The 21,093-nt window shown below is 39.3% G+C and overlaps 1 protein-coding gene across 1 annotated transcript in view; it reads left to right on the top strand.

Annotated features, from left to right (window-relative positions):
- The window catches only part of slc11a2 (solute carrier family 11 member 2), a 41,764-nt gene extending 32,164 nt beyond the window's left edge, over nucleotides 1–9,600 (top strand). Inside the window, exons 10-16 of the mRNA XM_079483531.1 lie at nucleotides 458–616; nucleotides 758–844; nucleotides 3,997–4,116; nucleotides 4,274–4,423; nucleotides 4,579–4,652; nucleotides 6,448–6,601; nucleotides 8,649–9,600. Of these exons, the coding sequence (XP_079339657.1) occupies nucleotides 458–616; nucleotides 758–844; nucleotides 3,997–4,116; nucleotides 4,274–4,423; nucleotides 4,579–4,652; nucleotides 6,448–6,601; nucleotides 8,649–8,756 (852 nt within the window). The 3' untranslated portion in view covers nucleotides 8,757–9,600. The remainder of the gene's footprint in view (nucleotides 1–457; nucleotides 617–757; nucleotides 845–3,996; nucleotides 4,117–4,273; nucleotides 4,424–4,578; nucleotides 4,653–6,447; nucleotides 6,602–8,648) is intronic.
- The last annotated feature ends 11,493 nt before the right edge of the window (nucleotides 9,601–21,093 follow it).

Genomic DNA, 21,093 nt, shown 5'->3' with positions numbered 1-21,093 from the left:
TTCCTGTCAGAAGTGTCCTAGTCCAGATGCTTTTATCCTTTGCCAAGGAAGAACAAACATTTACATTGTTAGACAGATGTGCTTTTGATGTAGGTTATGGCATTAGCGGTCTCATTGGATTGTGAATGTAATGCAAGGGGTCAGTTGTGGCCTGGTGGTTAGAGCGTTGGGCTTGTGATCAGAAGGTTTGAATCTCAGCGCCAGCAGGTCATGACTGAAGTGCCCTTGAGCAAGACACCTTACCCCTGATTGCTCTGCAGTAATGTGCCACTGAAAAAAACTACTTGTAAGTGGCTTTGGATAAAAGCGTCTGCCAAATGCATAAATGTAAATGTAATCGCCCTGATGCACAGATTAACATTGAGTTTTTTAACATTGGAGTTTTACTAATGTGCCCTTAACATTTGTATAACACTAAATCTGAATGTTTATATTTATTTTTGTGGTGTTTGTTTAGTCACGGGAAATTAACCGAGCCAACAAGAAAGAGGTGAAGGAAGCTAACAAGTACTACTTCATTGAGTCCTCCATCGCTCTCTTTATCTCGTTTCTCATCAATGTTTTTGTGGTGGCCGTCTTCGCTGAGGCTTTTTATGGCAAAACCAACATGCAAGTGGTGAGCAGGTTTTTTACATTTACTTGCTCCATTATACGTAATAATAATGTGAACATTGAAGATGCAGTTTATCTCATGTAAAGAAACAGCATTAATTCTAATATATGTCGTTTTATTGAAGATAACTTATCTTTTCTTCAGAGTCAGACATGTAATGAAACAGGAAGCCCTCACACTGAACTCTTCCCAGTCAACAACGAAACACTTCAAGTTGACATCTACAAAGGGGTATGTCAGACACATTCCAATCCAAAATTACAGCTAATTTGCACTATAACCATAGTTGCATAACCACTTTGTACTGAACGAATATTGAATGGAAAAGGGTTGTGAATGGAGCCCTGCTTTTGTGAACTAAATGTCATAGTGGTACTATGAGAAATCTTATTAATTGCAACTTCCAGCCTAGCCAGCCGGATTAAGTGATTGTTACATAACAGCAATGCAATCAAAGGCATGAAAATCATTAAAAGTTTTGTGTTCGTAACCAGCTAGTAAAAACATTTTTTATTCTATATCAAATATAAGAAAACACGCCGTTGCTTAGAAGCTGTTGCCATGGTAAGGAGGAGAACTAAGATAATGGGTCAATAATTCGCTTTGGCATTTTTGAATGAGCTGTGACATTAGACACGATGATTACTTGTAAAAAAAATCCTTGCGCTGTCTCAAAAACTGGTTGCTGTCTGGAGCCCTGTACAGCCATCATAAAAGTCTTATGTCATCTGAATTATACACATTTTAAAAGATATCAGGGATGCAAACTTGTCACCTTTTATTGCTGTTTAGGATCCAAAATGGGGGTCCGAGTATTTAGATGGGGTCGCATTGAATGAAATTATGAGAATCATGACCCGATGTTGTCAAATCACTAGCCAGTTTCTGTAGATGTCAGGTAGATAGTCTATCTTTCTAAAGACCTTTAATTGCAGGTGTCACCTTATGAATTTGTTTTACTGTATAAATATTTCATATTTATGCAAGTCAAATCCAATTAATACTTTTGATAAAGTTTAACTTTTGCATTTGAAGTAAAATATGGTCTATCCTAGACACTTTTGGCAGACCATGGACTATTCTTATTATGTGAATACTGAATAATATGATAAACAAATTGTAATAATTATTATAATATTAAAAAGTAAAAAAAGAAATATATACTCTCTCTCTATATATATATATATATACACTCACCTAAAGGATTATTAGGAACACCTGTTAAATTTTTCCTTAATGGCAGTTGCGTCAATGCATTTAGGGGTGTGGTCCTGGTCAAGACAATCTCCTGAACTCCAAACTGAATGTCAGAATGGGAAAGAAAGGTGATTTAAGCCATTTTGAGCGTGGCATGGTTGTTGGTGTCAGACGGGACGGTCTGAGTATTTCACAATCTGCTCAGTTACTGGGATTTTCGCACACAACCATTTCTTGGGTTTACAAAGAATGGTGTGAAAAGCGAAAAACATCCAGTATGCAGCAGTCCAGTGGGTGAAAATGCCTTGTTGATGCTAGAGGTCAGAGGAGAATGGGCCGACTGATTCAAGCTGATAGAAGAGCAACTTTGACTGAAATATTCACTCGTTACAACAGAGTTATGCAGCGAAGCATTTGTGAAGCCACAACACGCACAAGTCAAGTCAGCTTTATTTATATAGCGCTTTTTACAATTTTCATTGTTACAAAGCAGCTGTACAAGAAAATATTGACTAAGTAAAACATAAAAGGTTATGGAATTCAAAACACAGGTCAAATATCAGACACACTATTAATTCCTATGTGCAGTGTTAATTAAATAAAACTATAAAATTCTAGCAGCCCCCCCGGCCAGGCAAACAGTGCAAAACAGTATGCAAACGGTGGCGAGGAACCCAAAACTCCATTGGAGGAGAAAAAAACCTCAGAGGGAGACCAGGCCTAACCAGGGGATTCCAGTTCCCCTCTGGCAAAAACTGCTGCCTCCGCACAAGCTCGACAGTGCGCGCACAACAAGGCAAAATAAAAAACAAAGTTAGATTTAAAATTATCATTAATAATCTAATAGCGACTGAAGTTTTGTAGAGTCGCCACGTCCTTCGTCCAGCATTTGTCAGGTCTGGGAATGGATTGCGCCCTGCCCACTCCGGTAACCTTGGACTGCATCCTGCCCGCTCCGGTAACCTTGGACTGCATCCTGCCCGCTCCGGTAACCTTGGACTGCATCCTGCCCGCTCTGGTAACCTTGGACTGCATCCTGCCCGCTCTGGTAACCTTGGACTGCATCCTGCCCGCTCTGGTAACCTTGGACTGCATCCTGCCCGCTCTGGTAACCTTGGAACAATGAGACAAGACTGGCTGAGAGTAGAGAACTGTTCTGCACTCTTTGATGCAACAAATGCATCAGTTGTTATTGGAAGTGTCCCTGGTTCTGGTTTATCTAACTAGTGCAGCCTAGATCTTTGAAATATATATATTATGATAGTGTAGTGTATGCAAGATTAAAAAGATGCGTCTTTAGTCTAGATTTAAACTGACAGAGTGTGTCTGCCTCCTGGAGAGTGGGGCTACACAAGGCGGATGGGCTACATCAGCCGAAGACCCCACCGGGTAGCACTCATCTCCACTACAAATAGAAAAAGAGGCTACAATTTGCACGAGCTCACTAAAATTGGACCGTTGAAGACTGGAAAAATGTTGCCTGGTGTTTGATGAGTCTCGATTTCTGTTGAGACATTCATATAATAGAGTCAGAATTTGGTGTAAACAGAATGAGAACATGGATCCATCATGTATTGTTACCACTGTGCAGGCTGGTGGTGGTGGTGTAACTTCAACAACTGCATTGATTCGCCTATTGCACTGGAACTTTAACTACATTTTGTTACACTGTACTTGTATATGTGTAATGACAATAAAGTTGAATCTTGAATCTAATGGTGTGGGGGATGTTTTCTTGGCACACTTTATGCCCCTTAGTGCCAATTGGGCATCGTTTAAATGCCACGGCCTACCTGAGCATTGTTTCTGACATGTCCATCCCTTTATGACCACCATGTACCCATCCTCTGATGGTGGAACGGGAGCTTCGTGCCCTGGTTGTGCATCCCACAAATCTCCATCAATTGCAAGATGCTATCCTATTAATATGGGCCAACATTTCTAAAGAATGCTTTCAGCACCTTGTTGAATCAATGCCACGTAGAATTAAGGCAGTTCTGAAGGCGAAAGGGGGTCAAACACAGTATTAGTATGGTGTTCCTAATAATCCTTTAGGTGAGTGTATATAGCATTAAGGGGTCTCACATCATTGTCACCTTTTTTACCCGGATGAGTTTGCATCCCTAAGATATATGTGTCTCTTTATAACATGACGACTTTGTTTGTTTGGTTTGTGTGATTTCAAGGGTATAGTCCTGGGCTGTTTTTTTGGCCCAGTTGCGCTGTACATTTGGGCCATTGGGATCCTTGCAGCTGGACAGAGTTCAACCATGACAGGAACGTACTCTGGTCAGTTTGTCATGGAGGTAAAGTTTATCTCACCTACAGTATACACTGGGTTGTAATTTGACGGGTTTTGTTGTTAATTTTATTTCTATGGTAGTTTGCATGGAAACTCTACCTTGTCTTTCTCTAGAACCTTTTTATGCAACCTTCCTTTTTATTTTGCTGTGGCTCTTTTAGGGTTTTCTAAACCTCCGCTGGTCTCGATTTGCTCGTGTGTTGTTGACACGCTCCATTGCTATCTTGCCTACTCTTCTGGTTGCCATCTTTGAGGACATCCAGCATTTAACTGGCATGAATGATTTCCTCAATGTCCTACAGAGCATGCAGGTTAGTGTGACATCATATAAAACACTGGGTTTAACACTACCAGAATATTTAGTTTGATGCTCTTATGTAACTACATTACGTTACACTGTACTTGTATATGTGTAATGACAATAAAGTTGAATCTAATCTAATCTAAACCTGTTTTTTATATATAGTTGCCATTTGCTCTGATCCCGATTCTTACCTTCACCAGTCTGAAGTCACTAATGAATGATTTCTCCAATGGAATGTGAGTATCTGTGTCAATACTGCAGTTTAAACGGTGCGTGTGTCCCAATCCAACTGATCCCTATGTAGTGTATTTGTGTGTAGGTATCTACGTGTATAAAATGTAAAGAGTATAAATATAAATTCATGTTTTGGTTGAGTATCATAATATTTAGTAATATCCCATCTCGTGTCATGTGACATTTAAAATAATCGGTCGTAGTTCGTCACATATCGCCAACACTGGTGCTCGTTCATTTAAGCCATTAGTCAACTATTCAAACATTTATGAAAGCAACTGTATTTCTAAAGCTCTAATGTTTAAAGCACAAAGCACGCATCAGTTACATGAAACAATGGAATCAACATTTCTTAAACCGGTGGTTCTCAAACTTTCACATCAAGAACCATCTTTGATAAAAGTGGTTGTTCCACATACCACCTAATGACCGCTACAGAAAATCACACGAATAAACACCTCATCCTCCAATTCTAATGAATTATTAATAATACAAACAAACTGTTATCAAACTAAAGAACAGGTTTTTTCCATGCTGTTTTATTTTTAAGTTAGTCAGCAGGGATAGTGGACACAAAACACTTTTCTATAGTGCACTGTAAACAGGACTCTGTAAATGACTGCTATTGGGGATTTATTAGCTTTGTGGGGACTTGCAGAAAGTCTACAAACCTGTATTAAGGACAAACAATGTGGAAAGAATATTAAACACGGAAGAAAAATAAATATACATATACGTAAACATCAAGCAATAACTGTCCGGTCGCTGTAGAACAGCCGTTCAAGTTCTGAAAACCACAGGAAGCTTAATTTACACGCAGCTCATCAGGAAGAGAGAGAGAGAGAGAGAGAGAGAGAGAGAGAGACTCTCAAGCGTCTGTCTGCTCTCGCTCTCTGTGTTTGAGCTGCCTGTCATCCACCAATGAGAAATAATCATTCATAGATTCATACTGTATTACGTAACTGTATTACAACTGCAGATAGGCTGAGATTTATTCCGTCTATCATGTATTAAGCATTTAAAATTGTTTTTAAAACACAAAATGTAAATTCAAATATAGTGTTTTTAATTTTCAGTCGTGTCGCACACCACCAGGGGTCTCTTCAAGTACCACTAGTGTTACGCGCACCACAGTTTGAGAACCCCTGTCTTAAACTATATTAAAAGGATAGTTTGGCCAAAGATGAAAATTACACCATGATCTTATATATCCTTTCGACAAACAGTTATATTAAAACATGTTCTGGCTCTTCCAAGCTTTACAATGGTTGTAAATAGAAGTAATCCACACGGCTCCAGGGGCTTAAAGGTGCAATGTGGAATATTTAAGGGAAACTTCACCCAAGAATTTAAATTCTGTCATCATTTATTAATGTTCGAGTGCTTCCAAATGTGTATAAATGTGTTTGTTCTGATGAACACGGAGAGAGATGTTTGGAGGAATGGTTATAACCAGACAGATCTCAACACCCATTGAATCCCATAGTCGGAAAAAAAACTTTATTTTTTCTTCTTCTGTTGAACACAAAAGAGGACATGTTGAAGTTCTGGGGTGCTTTAGACTATCATTTTTTCCTTCTATGGGAGTCAACGGGTGTTGAGATCTGACTGGTATAAGCATTCTTCCAAATATCTTTCTCCGTGTTCATCAGAACAAACACATTTATTATAAACATTTGGGACAACTAGAGAGTGAGTGAAGGATGACAGACTTTTCATTATTGGCTGAACTTCCCTTTAAGACCACCGTAGTGAGGGCATCGAAGGTAGAAATTGATGATGGATTTGTATTTTCAGTATGTGGAAGATTGGTGGTGGTCTGGTCATCCTGGTGGTGTGTGCTATCAACATGTATTTCGTGGTGGTGTATGTGACCGCATTGAACAGCACCGTCCTCTACGTCTTCTCTGCATTCCTCTCCATCGCCTACCTGAGCTTTGTTGTCTACCTGGTAAGCTCGTATTCATCTGAAGATCATTATAAAATAACTTGTTCCTTTTCAACATGCAGTAAGAAATGCCAATAATGGGATTGTTTTTGTTCAAAAAATGGTCTTTGTATTTACATTTACCATCTCATAACTAAAACTACAGTTAGTGTAAAAGTTGAAAATAAAAACTTGTATACACACTTCATATATACTGTAATGTAAATGTCCCATTACCTACAATCTCCGGCTTTGGACTGCTGGGACAGGGCGAGCCAGTAGCCTTCGGGCTTCTAGCTGTGAGACCAAAATCAAGTTGTGTCTCCGGCTGTTGGCTGTCAGGCCAGTAGCACGCAGCGCTGCTCTAAACACTGCCATAAACACCCCTCTCTGGACCACATGTCACGCAAACCCGCCTACTCAAGCTGGGAGAATGAAGTTTAGTCAGACAGGAGAGAAGCTGGATCGCAATTTTGTCATTTCAAAACTTACCTGACGGAGAAAACAAAGACAGCTGTTTGTTTATTTCTTTTAAGGTCCACTTAATGAAATGAGACGACAAAGGTTCAGCTGTGTTTATGTATGGCTGGGCGATATAAATATAAATCAACTCTGAAACCAGTTCAGTCTTTTATGCAGCTTTGATCAGTAGGAAGTAATGATGATCTAAAGTCACTATGAGATTTATACGATTATAACGTGTGACACTCCTTTGCTTTGTGACCTACACTCGGTTCTTTAATCCAATTGCTGTTACAGTAGACAATAACATTATAACAATATTTGAAGAGTTTGGTTCCAAAATGAGAACTTGTTTTTGTGTTAGTTATCTGTACTTTTTGTTATTATGGCTACATAATAAAACAAACCAACATCAGATTGGTATTGTAATGAAGCACCAGAAGGCTGAGGATCCATTTGCACACTTTATTAAACCCAATCGTCGTCGTCGTACAGGCAGGGTCAATCTCCAGCAAACATACATGTAAGGGCAAGGCAATCTCGTAGTCAAAATACAGGCAGATAATCAGGGCAGGCAGCAAACAATCACAAGGTAAGTAAACTCTCCAAAATAGACACGGGCAAAACAAGACTTCGCAATGAGTGTGAATGAATGAATGAGAGGTTTAAATAGGCAGTCCAATGAGGTTCAGGTGTAAGTGCAATCAGTTCCGGTATGTGGGTTTATGGGAACTGGGTCTGGATAAATGTCAATACTCGGGAGATGGCTCCCTATGGTGGCGATCGAGGCGGAAGCAGGAGCTTCACTCGTGACCGTTATTAATTGGACTGCATGATGAAACAAAATGTAAAGGCAGTATCATATATTGGAACTTAACTCTTTATTTATATATTATTCAAATAAATTATATCTTTTTTCTAGCTAATGAACGCTTGCAATTCTCTTTTGAGTTTAACTCAAAAGAGAGTAAAACACTGTTCCTCTGACTCTGATAATCTCCACCTTTCACCTTAAACGCTCCTCAAGCCCCAGCTGGCTCGCTTTGGCCCAAGGTTTCGTCAGGCCATTGGCCCTGAGTAAGCCCCGGCAAGGCACGATCAAGCCCCGGAAGTGACTGTGGAAACACAACTGGCCCTGGCACACACTAGCACGCCCGCTTCTGGCTCGATAGTGGAAATGCGGCTATTCATAATGAAACGGATTTAACATGGTGCTGGAAACATTCCTCACAGATTTTGGTCAATATTTCCGCATCACAGGCTTGCTTTCACACATTCATGATTCACATCATATATGTAACAAAGCTCAAGATCATCTAAAACTGGAGTTCACTGTACACAAATGGCCTCCACAGTCACTAGGGGCCTGATGTATAGATGTATAGGGGCCTGATGTATAGACGCCTCACGGACACACTTGAATGCGCCGACACACTCCAAGGATGAAAGGATTCAGATCTCAATCTAATAGCCGTGCTGCAATGATGACAAAAATGCATACTCGCATACTGAAATCTGATTTAGGATCTTTATAATAGTGAATAAAAACAGTCACAGAATTTGCATGTTTAGAAGTAGATCTCTTAATGTGTTCCGCATCTTCTTTCAGGTTTGGCATTGTTTGATTGTGCTCGGTGCGTCCTTTCTTGATGTCTGCAACTGCTATCAGCACCCACCAGCCATTCTCATGGAAGAACAGGCAGAGTTTGAAACGTGACTTCACTGATACGCTGATATTTCTTAAATTATGCTTTCTTTGAATGTTAGGAACCACCTTGATACAAACGCAATACAGTCAAACGTGTTTAGTTTGTTCTTTTCTCTGTTTTCTGGTTATTTTCATATTACAACCCAATATTACAACTTCCAAAATTAAAGTTAACAACACCATATTATTATACTGGAGTGTATTTAATCAGACGTAGTATTTTGTGTATGTTTATTATTTCGTACGCACAATTTCGGATTTGAGCATGTAACCCAACCCCACCCCTAAACCTAACAGTTTGTATATTATACAATTTAAAAGACAACATATAACAGGAAGATGTGCTGTTTATTCAAAAAGTGCAATTATTCCAATTGTTGCTAGGCTGAAGGTCAGACCCTAAAGCAATCCCCTTCTCCGTCCGCCATACAAGAACCATTAGATTAAAGGGTAGTGTGTAAAATCAAAATGTGAAATCACAGAGAAACTAAATAATGAAACCATATAAAAGATTTAGATGAAAACTCGATTAATCTGATTAATCGAGTTTTCGAGTCCCCTCTTTCTCATCCTGCCATTTCTTCTCTCTCGCCCTCGCTCTCTCGGTCTCTACTGTACTGTCAAGACAAAAAACTATGAAGACCAAAAAAATAGGAAGAAACTGATGAATCATTAGTTCAGATGATGTTGTTTAACACACTTGTTTTTATTAACTGTAGGTTGTATATTTTTGACTCTAACTTTTTTAATCTAAAATAACTGAATACTTTTTTCATTTGTGAACCGAAATACTTGAATCAAAGAAAAATCGTGAGCATTTATTTTATTAAAGTGCTTTCCACATTGTAACCCTATTTGTGTGTGCTTTTTCGGACTCTTTCTTGTTGATTGGCCCAGCTCCGTTCTAATCCATGCTGGCGACAAAATACATTTACATTGACTGACCTGTTAACCTTTAGACAAGAACGTATTGTGTTATGATGATGCTGTTAAGTTTTAGAGTAAGCCAATGAAATGTTTGGGTGCCAACCACTTTGACTGATTTACAGTATATCTACTGAACGTGATGTAACGGGACATATAGAGAATGCACATAAAATTATGTCCCGTTACAAATATAGGGAGTGTTAAAACAAAAAAATGTCATAAATTCAAGTTCAAAGTTTATTTGTCACATACAAAACCATACATGGTACGACATGCAGTGAAATACTTTTCTGACTGTCCGAATTGACTAGATCGGAAGCACGGAAGTTATACAATATATAAATATAAATGGTGTAGGGGAATGGGAAGTGTCCCTTTAAAGTGCAGGCGCTGTGCATATATGTATATATATATATATCCGTATAATACAATTTGTACAATGTATGCATAACGAGGGAACTAGGAACATCAAACAAGGTATCTGGAACATGAACCAGGGAACAGCAATGAACAAGCACAAGACAATAGACACAAGGGCATTAAATAGGTAGACAAACAAAGGAGATAACAATGAGCAGGTGTGGGGAATGAGACACAGGTGGAAAGCAATACTTGGAACGAGAGGGGCGGGGCCAATGACGAGACTGGAGAGAATGCATATTATGTCCTGGTTGAAAATATGTTTCTCTCCACACCAAACATGTGGGTCTGTCAGGATTCTGCCAATAGACTAGAAAATGAAGACAAGAGAAGGCAGAACCATGACACAACCCCTCTCCTTAATGAACGCCCCCTGGCGTTCACCAAGGGAGCAGACTAACGAGACAAGACCAACTGGGAAACAGACGGCATCCAACAAAAAATGGTAAATAACAACAAGGGTAAACAAGAAATCACAATAAAAGGGTTGGGGTGACATACTAAAAACAACAAACTTGGGAGGGAGGGGGGCCGAACACATGAGTCCATCGGAGGAGTCCAAAGGGGTTGGGACGGGGTGGGACAGTCTTATTCCGGGGTGGCGATTGGGAGCACGAAGTCCTGGGGGACTTAGTAGGGGACGAACTGCCGACTGGACAGTTGGCCAGACAAGGCTGGAAGGCCGGCTGGGCAGGACAGGACGCCTGCGGTTGGACTGGACGCCGATTGCAGTCTGGTTGTCGGCTGGAGGTGAAGGACGTGGCTGTCTCTGGGTTAGAGGCCTCCGAAGAAACGTGCTGAAACACCTGTGCACCTCTCAGAAAACTTAATCAAATGAAGGTCAGTTTTGATGTTTAATTATGACTTGGAGCATTGGGATCGTGAGACGAGAGCAACGTAGTTATTTTTCATGAAAATATCAAATTCTTACAAAATCCATATTTTTCCTGTAGCTCAAAATTGATGTCATGTTTCAAGCTGATGCTCCATTGGTGTCATGTTTTCCACTTAAAACAATTGTGCAGGCCAAAAATCCTGAAGAAATCACAATACAACCCCCTTCTCCCCACAACACCCCCTGCAAAGGAAATTTGTATTAAAAGCTGTTTTATAGACAGGTATGTGCTTTTCCTTTAATTTCATTATCATAAATAAAACATGTTAAAGATCTGGAATTGATTCTACATGTGGTGTTTGCATTTGGAAGCTATTGCTGTGATCCCACATCATGCGGCAAAGGGAAATCTCCAAGCAAGTGAAAGAAGCCCTCACCAAAACCACCAAACTGATCTGAGAACTATCCAGTGATGAAATTATGAATCTGTGGTATTTGGTAATTTATCTGTGGTATATGGGTAAGAGAGCCCTCTGCAGACTTACATCTGTCACATGTAGGAGAAAATGTAGGGGAAATGCTGTGTAGTAAGTCTTTGAATAATGCAACCTATGCATCACCTTAAATTGAATTAACTGATGCCTGCAGTTAATAGAACAAGAATGAATCCTGACAAATCTGTCATCCCATAAATCGGCTCCTATTTGTAGATCCAATTCCTCCTCCCACCAGCTTTTTAAGGATTGCATAAAATATGTCATTTCGTCATTTTACAGAATCTGAAACCATATGTTTGGAGTCAGGTGAGCCCAGCAAAAGCAAATATATTTTTTTTTTTCTCAATGCAATTTCAAATTTTAAATCTCTGCCTATGCACATAAATCCTAATTTGTAAATAACGAAAAAAGTGTGTTGTGGGAAGAGGAATCTTGACTTTTAACTAAGAAAAGGAAGCAAAATGTTTGTCAATGTATAAATCCTCAAGTGTAAGGATACCTCCCAGTCTCCACGTATTAAATGTTGAATCTGAGAAAGAAAGAGAGAGGGGGGGGAGCGTGATCACAATATACTGGGGCATAAATAGACGCATCAGGCAGTCTAAATCCCTTCTTAATTTGTAGCCATATTTTCAGACAATTTGAAAAAATATAATTGTATCTTAACAGATGGGGGCAATTCAGCAGCTGAAAAAAGAAGAGCTGGGAGAGAATGTTTTTAATACAGTTTTTCTATCACAACCCAGGGTGGTGTATCATTTGAAATTCCCTTTTCATAATCACCCTGCCAATAGACAAGGGCCCTAGCAGTCGCCGCCGTGTAATAGTGTTAGAGGCCCTAACCCCCAGCCACTCTCCCTTGGTTTCTGCAAATGTATTTTGGATGTTCTATGAGCTTTAAACCCCCAGATAAATGGAAGAATTGCTGAATCTAAACTTTGAAAAAAGCCTTTGTCAAGAAATTTGGTAGGTTCTGAAAAATATATAAAAATCTAAGCAGACCATTTTAATCGCGATTATACTGAGTCCTCCACTTTCTTATGTCTGCTTTTAGATCCTCCAAATTCTTGTGAAAATTCTACTTAAAGATTAATTAAGGATTTTTGGACAAAACAACACCAAGGTACCTAAATCTGTCTTTAGGTGCTGATCTTATGCAATCTCACAAAGACATGAATTTACTCTTTTACCAGTTGATGTTTTATCCATGAAGAAATAGATTCAATATAGGGGGCATTTCTCACTATTAACTAGTTGTTATCAGCATGCCTATTATTGGCAAATTGGCTGTTTATTAGTATTCTGCATGACCCCTACATCCCTAATCCTGAATGTTTATAATTAATGGTTTGTTAATAGCGAGAATTGCCACCTATACTGAAGTGTCAATGAACTATGTCATCTGGATAAAGGGAAATTTAATAAATAACAGCTTAGATCTTATTTATGCGACCGTTTTCAATTTGTAGCTATAAACAATGAGGTATCACGCAAATCGACAGTCCAGTACGGTGTACCACAGGGCTCAGTCTTAGGGCCTATGCTCTTCGCATTATACATGCTACCTCTAGGAGATATAATAAAGCGACACAGAGTAAGCTTTCGCTGTTATGCTGATGATACGCAACTCTATATTTCCTCGAAGCCTCATGAAACACAGCAATTCCATCGAATAGTGGAATGCATAGTCGATATAAAAAAGTGGATGAGTAGCAATTTTTTATTGCTGAACTTGGAAAAACTGAAGTGTTACTTATCGGACCGAAAACCGCCCTACATAACAACCAAGAATACTGCTTAACTATTGATGGATGTTCCATAAAACCCTCATCTTCAGCTAAGAATCTTGGCTTTATATTTGATAGTACTCTGTCATTTGAGAACCAGGTCGCCAACACCTGTAAAATTGCGTTTTTCCATCTAAAAAATATAACTAAATTACGTCATATGCTGTCACCATCAGATGCAGAGAAGCTTATACATGCCTTTATGACATCAAGACTAGATTACTGTAATGCACTATTAGGTGGTTGCCCTGCAGGCCTATTACAAAAACTCCAACTGGTCCAAAATGCGGCAGCTCGAGTTCTTACGCATACAAAAAAGTATGAGCATATTAGCCCGGTTCTGTCAACCTTGCACTGGTTACCTGTAAAGCATTGCATCAACTTTAAAATCTAGCTTATTACCTATAAAGCCTTGCATGGTTTATCTCCTCACTACTTGAGTGAACTCCTCTCGTATTACAGTCCATCACGTGCACTACGCTCTCAGGTGTCAAACAGTTTGATATACCTAGAATTTCAAAATCAATTGCAGGCGGCAGATCCTTTTCCTATCTAGCGCCTAAACTTTGGAACAGTCTTCCCTGCACTGTCCGGGAGGCAGACACACTGTCAGTTTAAATCTAAACGACGCATCTTTTTAATCTTGCATACACTACACTATCATAATATATATATTTCAAAGATCTAGGCTGCACTAGTTAGATCAACCGGAACCAGGGACACTTCCAATAACAACTGATGCATTTGTTGCATCAAAGAATGTAGAACAGTACTGTACTCTCAGCCAGTCTTGTCTCATTGTTCCAAGGTTACCGGAGCGGGCAGGATGCAGTCCAAGGTTACCGGAGCGGGCAGGGCGCAATCCATTCCCAGACCTGACAAATCCTTGACGAAGGACGTGGCGACTCTACAAAACTTCAGTCGCTATTAGATTATTAATGATAATCTTAAATCTATTTTTTTTATTTTGCCTTGTTGTGCGCGCACTGTCGAGCTTGTGCAGAGGCAGCAGTTTTTGCCAGAGGGGAACTGGAATCCCCTGGTTAGGCCTGGTTTCCCTCTCAGGTTTTTTACTCCTCCAATGGAGTTTTGGGTTCCTCGCCACCGTTTGCATACTGTTTTGCACTGTTTGCCTGGCCGGGGGGGCTGCTAGAATTTGATAGTCTTATTTAATTAACACTGCATATAGGAATTAATTGTGTGTCTGATATTTGACCTGTGTTTTGACTTCCATAACCTTTTATGTTTTACTTATAGTCAATGTTTTCCTGTACAGCTGCTTTGTAACAATGAAAATTGTAAAAAGTGCTATATAAATAAAGCGGACTTGACTTGACTTGACTAACATTTCCCAGTTTTACAGGCTCAATGGATGAATGATTTCTAAAGCTAATCGCAAGAGGTTCAATCGAGAATGCGAAAAGCAACCGGCTGAGGGGACATCATGACGAGTTCCATTATATAATGAAAATGGCTTAGACTTTTCTTGATTTGTAAGTACTGAAGTAGGGTGAGCATATAACGTTTTAATCCATGAGACAAAGCATCTACCAAACCCATATTCTTCCAGAACTCTCACCATATAAGACCATTCCAGCTGCTCAAGAGCATTCTCTGCATCTAAACACAGAGCGGATACTTTAGATAATTTTAATCGAATTTTCTAGTGTTATTTAATTCAATTCAATTCAATTTTATTTATATAGCGCTTTTCACAATTTGCATTGTTCCAAAGCAGCTTTACAGGGTAAAACACACTACATGGTGTGTTATATAATAAATCCAATTATTCTAGTAAATAATATCTAATGTCAGCATCTCCTGGTGGTTTATTAAGCATATTTGCTTTAAGTGAATGCTTGGCTGAAAAGATGCGTCTTTAATCTAGATTTAAATTGGGAGAGTGTGTCTGATCCTGGAATAATATCAGGAAGGTTATTCCAGAGTTTAGGTGCTACGTATGAGAAAGCTTGACCCCCTTTGGTGGATTTAGATATTCTAGGTATTATCAAAAGTCCTGCGTTTTGAGATCTTGGAGAGCGTGATGGGTTGTAGTGTGATAGAAGCTCTGTTAGGTAGGTAGGGGCTAAACCCTTTAAGGCTTTATAAGTGATTAAAAGAACTTTAAAGTCAATACGATACTTAATGGGTATCCAGTGAAGGGTTGATAACATTGGGGTTATGTGATGGTATTTTCTGGACCTGGTTAGAACTCTGGCAGCTGCGTTCTGAACTAACTGTAGTTTGTTTATTGATGATGCAGGACAACCACTAAGTAGTGCATTACAGTAGTCAAGTCTTGAGGTCATAAATGCATGAATAGGCTTCTCCGCGTCAGCAACACACAGAATATTTCGTAACTTGGCAACATTTCTTAGGTGGAAAAAGGCTGTTTTTGTGACATTTGAGATGTGATTTCGAAATCACAGGTTGCTGTCTAATATAACGCCTCAATCTTTTACTGTATTTGTTGGAGTAACAGTACATCCTTCAACTTGCAGTTTATAATCAGAAATATTTGTTTTGCGTGTCTTTGGTCCGATAAGTAATATTTCTGTTTTATTAGAATTTAAAAGAAGGAAATTACAGGTCATCCAATGTTGTATATCTTTAATGCACTCTGCCAATTTGGATAGCTGGGGGGGAATCATCTGGTTTTGATGAGATATATAGCTGAGTATCATCTGCATAGCAGTGGAAGCTAATTCCATGTTTTTCAATAATGTTTCCGAGGGGAAGCATGTATGTGGAGAACAGCACGGGTCCCAGAACCGATCCCTGAGGTAATCCATAATTTACTTGCGTTAGATTGGATGATTCCCCATTTAAATGGACGAATTGATGTCTGTCTGACAAGTAAGATCTAAACCACTGTAGTGCCTGTCCCTCAATACCGGTATAATTGTGTAAGCGATCTAGAAGTATGTTATGGTCTACGGTATCGAACGCAGCACTAAGGTCAAGCAGGACCAGGAGTGAGATGTTACCTTTATCTGATGCTATAAGCAGGTCGTTTGTAATTTTAACGAGCGCAGTTTCAGTGCTATGATGCGATCTAAAGCCTGACTGAAATTTTTTGTGCATGTCGTTATTTTGTAAGAAAGAGCACAACTGAGTGCACACTACTTTTTCTAGTATTTTAGACAGGTATGGGAGATTTGAAATCGGTCTATAGTTTCCAAGTTCATTTGGATCTAAGTTTGGTTTCTTGATTCGAGGCTTAATGACGGCCAGGAATAGCCAGGTCAGGTGGAGTCTGTTTATTTGTTAATTTAGCGACTGTGCTAAATAGAAACCTTGGATTGTTTTTGTTGGTTTCTATGAGGTTACGAAGGTGCTCAGCCTTTGCTGCTTTTAGTGCCTTTTTATAACAATTTGCACTCTCTTTCCACGCCATTTTAAAGACCTCTAATTGAGATTTTATCCATTTGCGCTCTAGTTTGCGAGTTTCTCTTTTAAGGGCGCGAGTGGTGCTATTGTACCATGGTGCAATATTTTTCTCATTAATCTTTTTTGACTTCGTAGGTGCAACAGCTAATGTATTAGAGAAAATAGTACCCAATTTCCTGGTCATGACATTGAGCGATTCTTTATTTATTGGTATCGTTATTAAAGGAGTCAGATCTGGCAAACTCTTTGCGAAGCTATCTTTAGTAGCGGAGGTGATTGTTCTACTCTGTCGATAACGAGTTAAAGGGCTGATTCCTTCAGTGCTCAGTGTACCTGTTATAAGATAGTGATCGGTGACATCGTCGCTTTGAGGCATAATATCTATATTGGTTAGATCGGCTCCGTGAGATATAATCAGGTCTAGTGTATGATTAAATCGATGAATGGGTCCTTTAATGTGTTGTATTACCCCCAAAAGATTGTAGTAGTTCTGTAAATGCCAGTGCTAATGCATCGTTAGCGCTATCTACGTGGATATTAAAATCTCCGACAATTAGTATTTTATCAACGTTTTTTATCAACCGATAGGAAGTCCACAAACTCTTTCAGAAAATCAGTATAGGGACCCGGGGGTCTATACACCGTAGCCAATGTAAAAGAAAGCTAAGGTTTTTTACTTTTGTAAGGAATAATTATGTCCAACGCAAGCACATTTAATGAACACTGCATATAGGAATTTATAGTGTGTCTGATATTTGACCTGTGTTTTGACTTTCATAACCTTATATGTTTTACTTATAGTCAATGATTTCTTGTACAGCTGCTTCGTAACAATGAAAATTGTCAAAAGCGCTATATAAATAAAACTGATTTGATTTGACTTGACTTGACTAGAGCCCTCCTCAAATGTATGCTACATTATATTAATTAATCTCCTAACATGGAAGAAAGAAACCCTATTAGGAATGAAACCAGTTTGGTGAGTAATAGATGAAACATACAGTGCCATCCACTATTATTGGCACCCTTGGTAAATATGAGCAATAGATTAAACCAAAGAATGTAGTTCTGATGTAAAAAATAGTTCTGTTTAGCAACAAAAATACAAAATGGATTTAAGGAAAGCATTAAAACGATACAAAATCTAATTTCCAACATCAGGGTAATGATCAAGAAGTTTTAATTGACTGGATTTGTGTCTATATTGTCTCAATGCACAATAAAAAAAAACAATTATTAGATTTAAGTTTATCATTAATAATAATAGATTAATAGCAGCTGAAATTTTGTAGACGTGTCAAGTCGCTGCGTCCTTTATCCAGCTCTATCATCTAAGGTCTGGTCATGGACTGCGTCCTGCCCGCTCTGGTAACCTTTGAAGTTTTCCTGGTTCTGGTTGATCTAACTAGTGCAGCCTAAACCTTCAGAATATTTATATAATGATATTGTAGTGCAGCAAGATTAAGAAGATGTGTCTTTAGTCTAGATTTAAACTGACAGTGTGTGTCTGCCTCCCAGACAGTGCAGGGAAGACTGTTCCAAAGTTTAGGCGCTAGATAGGAAAAGGATCTGCCGCCTGCACGTGATTTTGAAATTCTATCTACTACCAACTGACCTGACGCCTGAGAATGTAGTGCATGTGATGGACTGTAATACGAGAGAAGTTCACTCAAGTAGTGAGGAGCTAAACCATGCAAGGCTTTATAGGTAATAAGCAAGATTTGAAAGTTAATGCGATGCTTTAGGTAACCAGGCTAATATGCTCATACTTTTTTTGGCATAACCGTGAAAGCTAACTCTGTGTTGCTTTATTATATCTCCTAGAAGTACCATGTATAATGCGAAGAGCATAGGCCCCAAGACTGAGCCCTGTGGTACATCATACTAGACATGCGATTTGCGTGACAGTTCGAGGCCTAAGGCTTTGTTGCCTAACCACTTCCAGTAGACGGAGCTTCACTTCACTGTGGCTGAATCGGTTTGTTGTATCACTGCACTTGCACTTTCTTTCATATTAGTGTATTTTATTCGTAGCATACATTGTTACTTATCACTGTCGTTGCTAACTTATCCTGATATCTCAATAACCCTCTCCTGGTTATTTACTTAAAGATCTTAAACCAAAACACTCGTATAATATAGCATAAGCGTGCTAACAGGCTTTCTGTTTACACTGCTAAATATCATCTCGCCTTCTAGTTGTCTTGTGTGCTAACGGTTTCTCTCTTAAACGTATATACTAAGATTCATCGAGCAACCTTGGTAATTTGGAATTACTCTTCAAACCTGGTGAGTTATGGCTTCTTCTCTTATTATTGTCACTTGCACCTCATGTCATATGTTTAGCTTAGCCTTCTCTGTCAGCGGCGAGGGCTTTACATGCGATAAATGCAGGGAAATAGCTAGGCTGACAGAGAAGATCTCAGAATTAGAGTTTTGCATCCAATCTTTATCTGAGGATAGTAAGAATGTAAGGACCTCAGAAAACAGGATGCGAGCAATATTGGCGCGCACAGTTTGGTTTGGGTTGAATAAACCCCGCAGCTGGGAAGCTTTGTGACTGTGAGACGACGTAGTCGCAGGTCAAAACATCACTCAACCGTTCAGACTACAGCCTACTGAAAGAGATGCTCCCAGAAATTATAGATCCTCTACTTAGCATTATTAACTCATCTCTGACATTAGGACATGTGCCTAAAGCATATAAGGTGGCTGTTATAAGGCCCCTTGTAAAAAAAAAAACATCTCGACCCTGGAGAACTAGTTAACTGCAGACCTATTTCTAAAGTTCTGGAAACTGTACCACAGGGCTCAGTCTTAGGGCCTATGCTCTTCGCATTATACATGCTACCTCTAGGAGATATAATAAAGTGACACGGAGTAAGCTTTCACTGTTATGCTGATGATTTACATTTAGTCATTTAGCAGACGCTTTTATCCAAAGCGAGTTACAGATGAGGAAACATTGGAAGCAATTATAACAACATAGGCAACAAAATACATAAGTGCATCAAACTAGTCCATTAAAGCCTAGCACAGTGTACAAAGCTAAGAATAGTGAGGTTAGTAAGGTGTTTTTCTTTTTTTAAAGAAGGAAAGGGAACAGAATTAGGAAAAATCAATCAGCGACGTGTTGACGGAAGAGATGCGTTTTTAGGCGTTTTTTAAAGATGGCAACCGAGTCTGCTGATCTTGTAGCAGCTGGTAGATCATTCCACCAATGTGGAACAGATCCAGAGAAGGTACGGGAGAGTGACTTTTTTCCTTTTTGGGATGGTCCCACTAGTCGTTGTTCCTTTGCAGACCGCAGTGATCTGGCAGGAACATAGATCTGCATTAGCGAGTGGAGATACGATGGTGCGGAACCGGTGGTGGTCTTGTAGGTCAGGGGCATAGCTTTGAACTTTTTGAATGCGGGCGGCAACAGGGAGCCAGTGTAACCTGATGAAGAGCGGAGTTACATGCGCTCTCTTCGGTTCATTGAAGACCACTCTTGCCGCCGCATTCTGGATCATCTGGAGAGGTTTGATTGTGCAAGCAGGAAGTCGAGCCAGAAGCGCATTGTAATAATCCAGTTTGGACAAGACAAGAGCGTGGACTAGGACTTGCGTAGAGTGCTCCGATAGGAAAGGTCTAATTTTCCTAATGCTGTAGAGGATGAATCTACAGGACCGGGTGGTGCTGGTAACATGACTTGTGAGGGTAAGCCGATCATTGATTACCACTCCCAGGTTTCTGGCTGTGCTGGACGGTGAAAAACTTCATATTTACCCAGTTTAAGTTCAGATAAACCAATTCAATTGTGTGGTAATGGGTGTCAATAAAATGAAGTAAATCCAATATTTATTTTCGTGAGTGTAGGAAAAGCACTATAAAATAAAATATGAATTAAACATACAGCAACACTGCCACTGCTCCCGCTAACCCAGGGTACGGTATTTACATGTATTCATAACTATTTAGCTGATGGTTGTCTCGAAGTGCTTCAGAGTGGCTTAGATGTTTGTAAAATATACAGTTTATATAGATTTTGTGTTTGAATGATCCTTTCAGATCATCAAGAGATGAGTCGAAACGCAAAATATCACCATGCTACAAAAGTTCAACGCATTCCATATCTAGAAAAATATAAACCATTCCTATAAAATAACAATAAAGGTTTTGTAGCTGCATCCTCACAAAATGAACAGAGAAGATGAGAATTAAGAGTAGAGAAAGGAAAGAGCATCATTGACATTTACTCCTTGATCTTGTGACCACAAAAGCAGCTCGGAGGCCTTTCAGCTGAGAGCTCAGCAGACCCGACAAGCATCATTTACACACAGGCTCATCTTCATACTCATACACACAAAGCACTTTATTCTCACAGGACCCATGTATAATCACAAGATAAAACAATGCTCAATTACATCATTCGAACGATCAGAATCATTATACAGAATTTGCCAAATAATTGCAAAGTTTACATATTTTTTGATCATTATATCTAA

The sequence above is a fragment of the Barbatula barbatula genome (genome assembly GCF_947034865.1).
Source record: "Barbatula barbatula genome assembly, chromosome: 20".
NCBI lineage: Eukaryota > Metazoa > Chordata > Actinopteri > Cypriniformes > Nemacheilidae > Barbatula > Barbatula barbatula.
The sequence above is the reverse complement of the archived record's forward strand: the minus strand, read 5'-3'. Positions and strand labels throughout refer to the sequence as shown.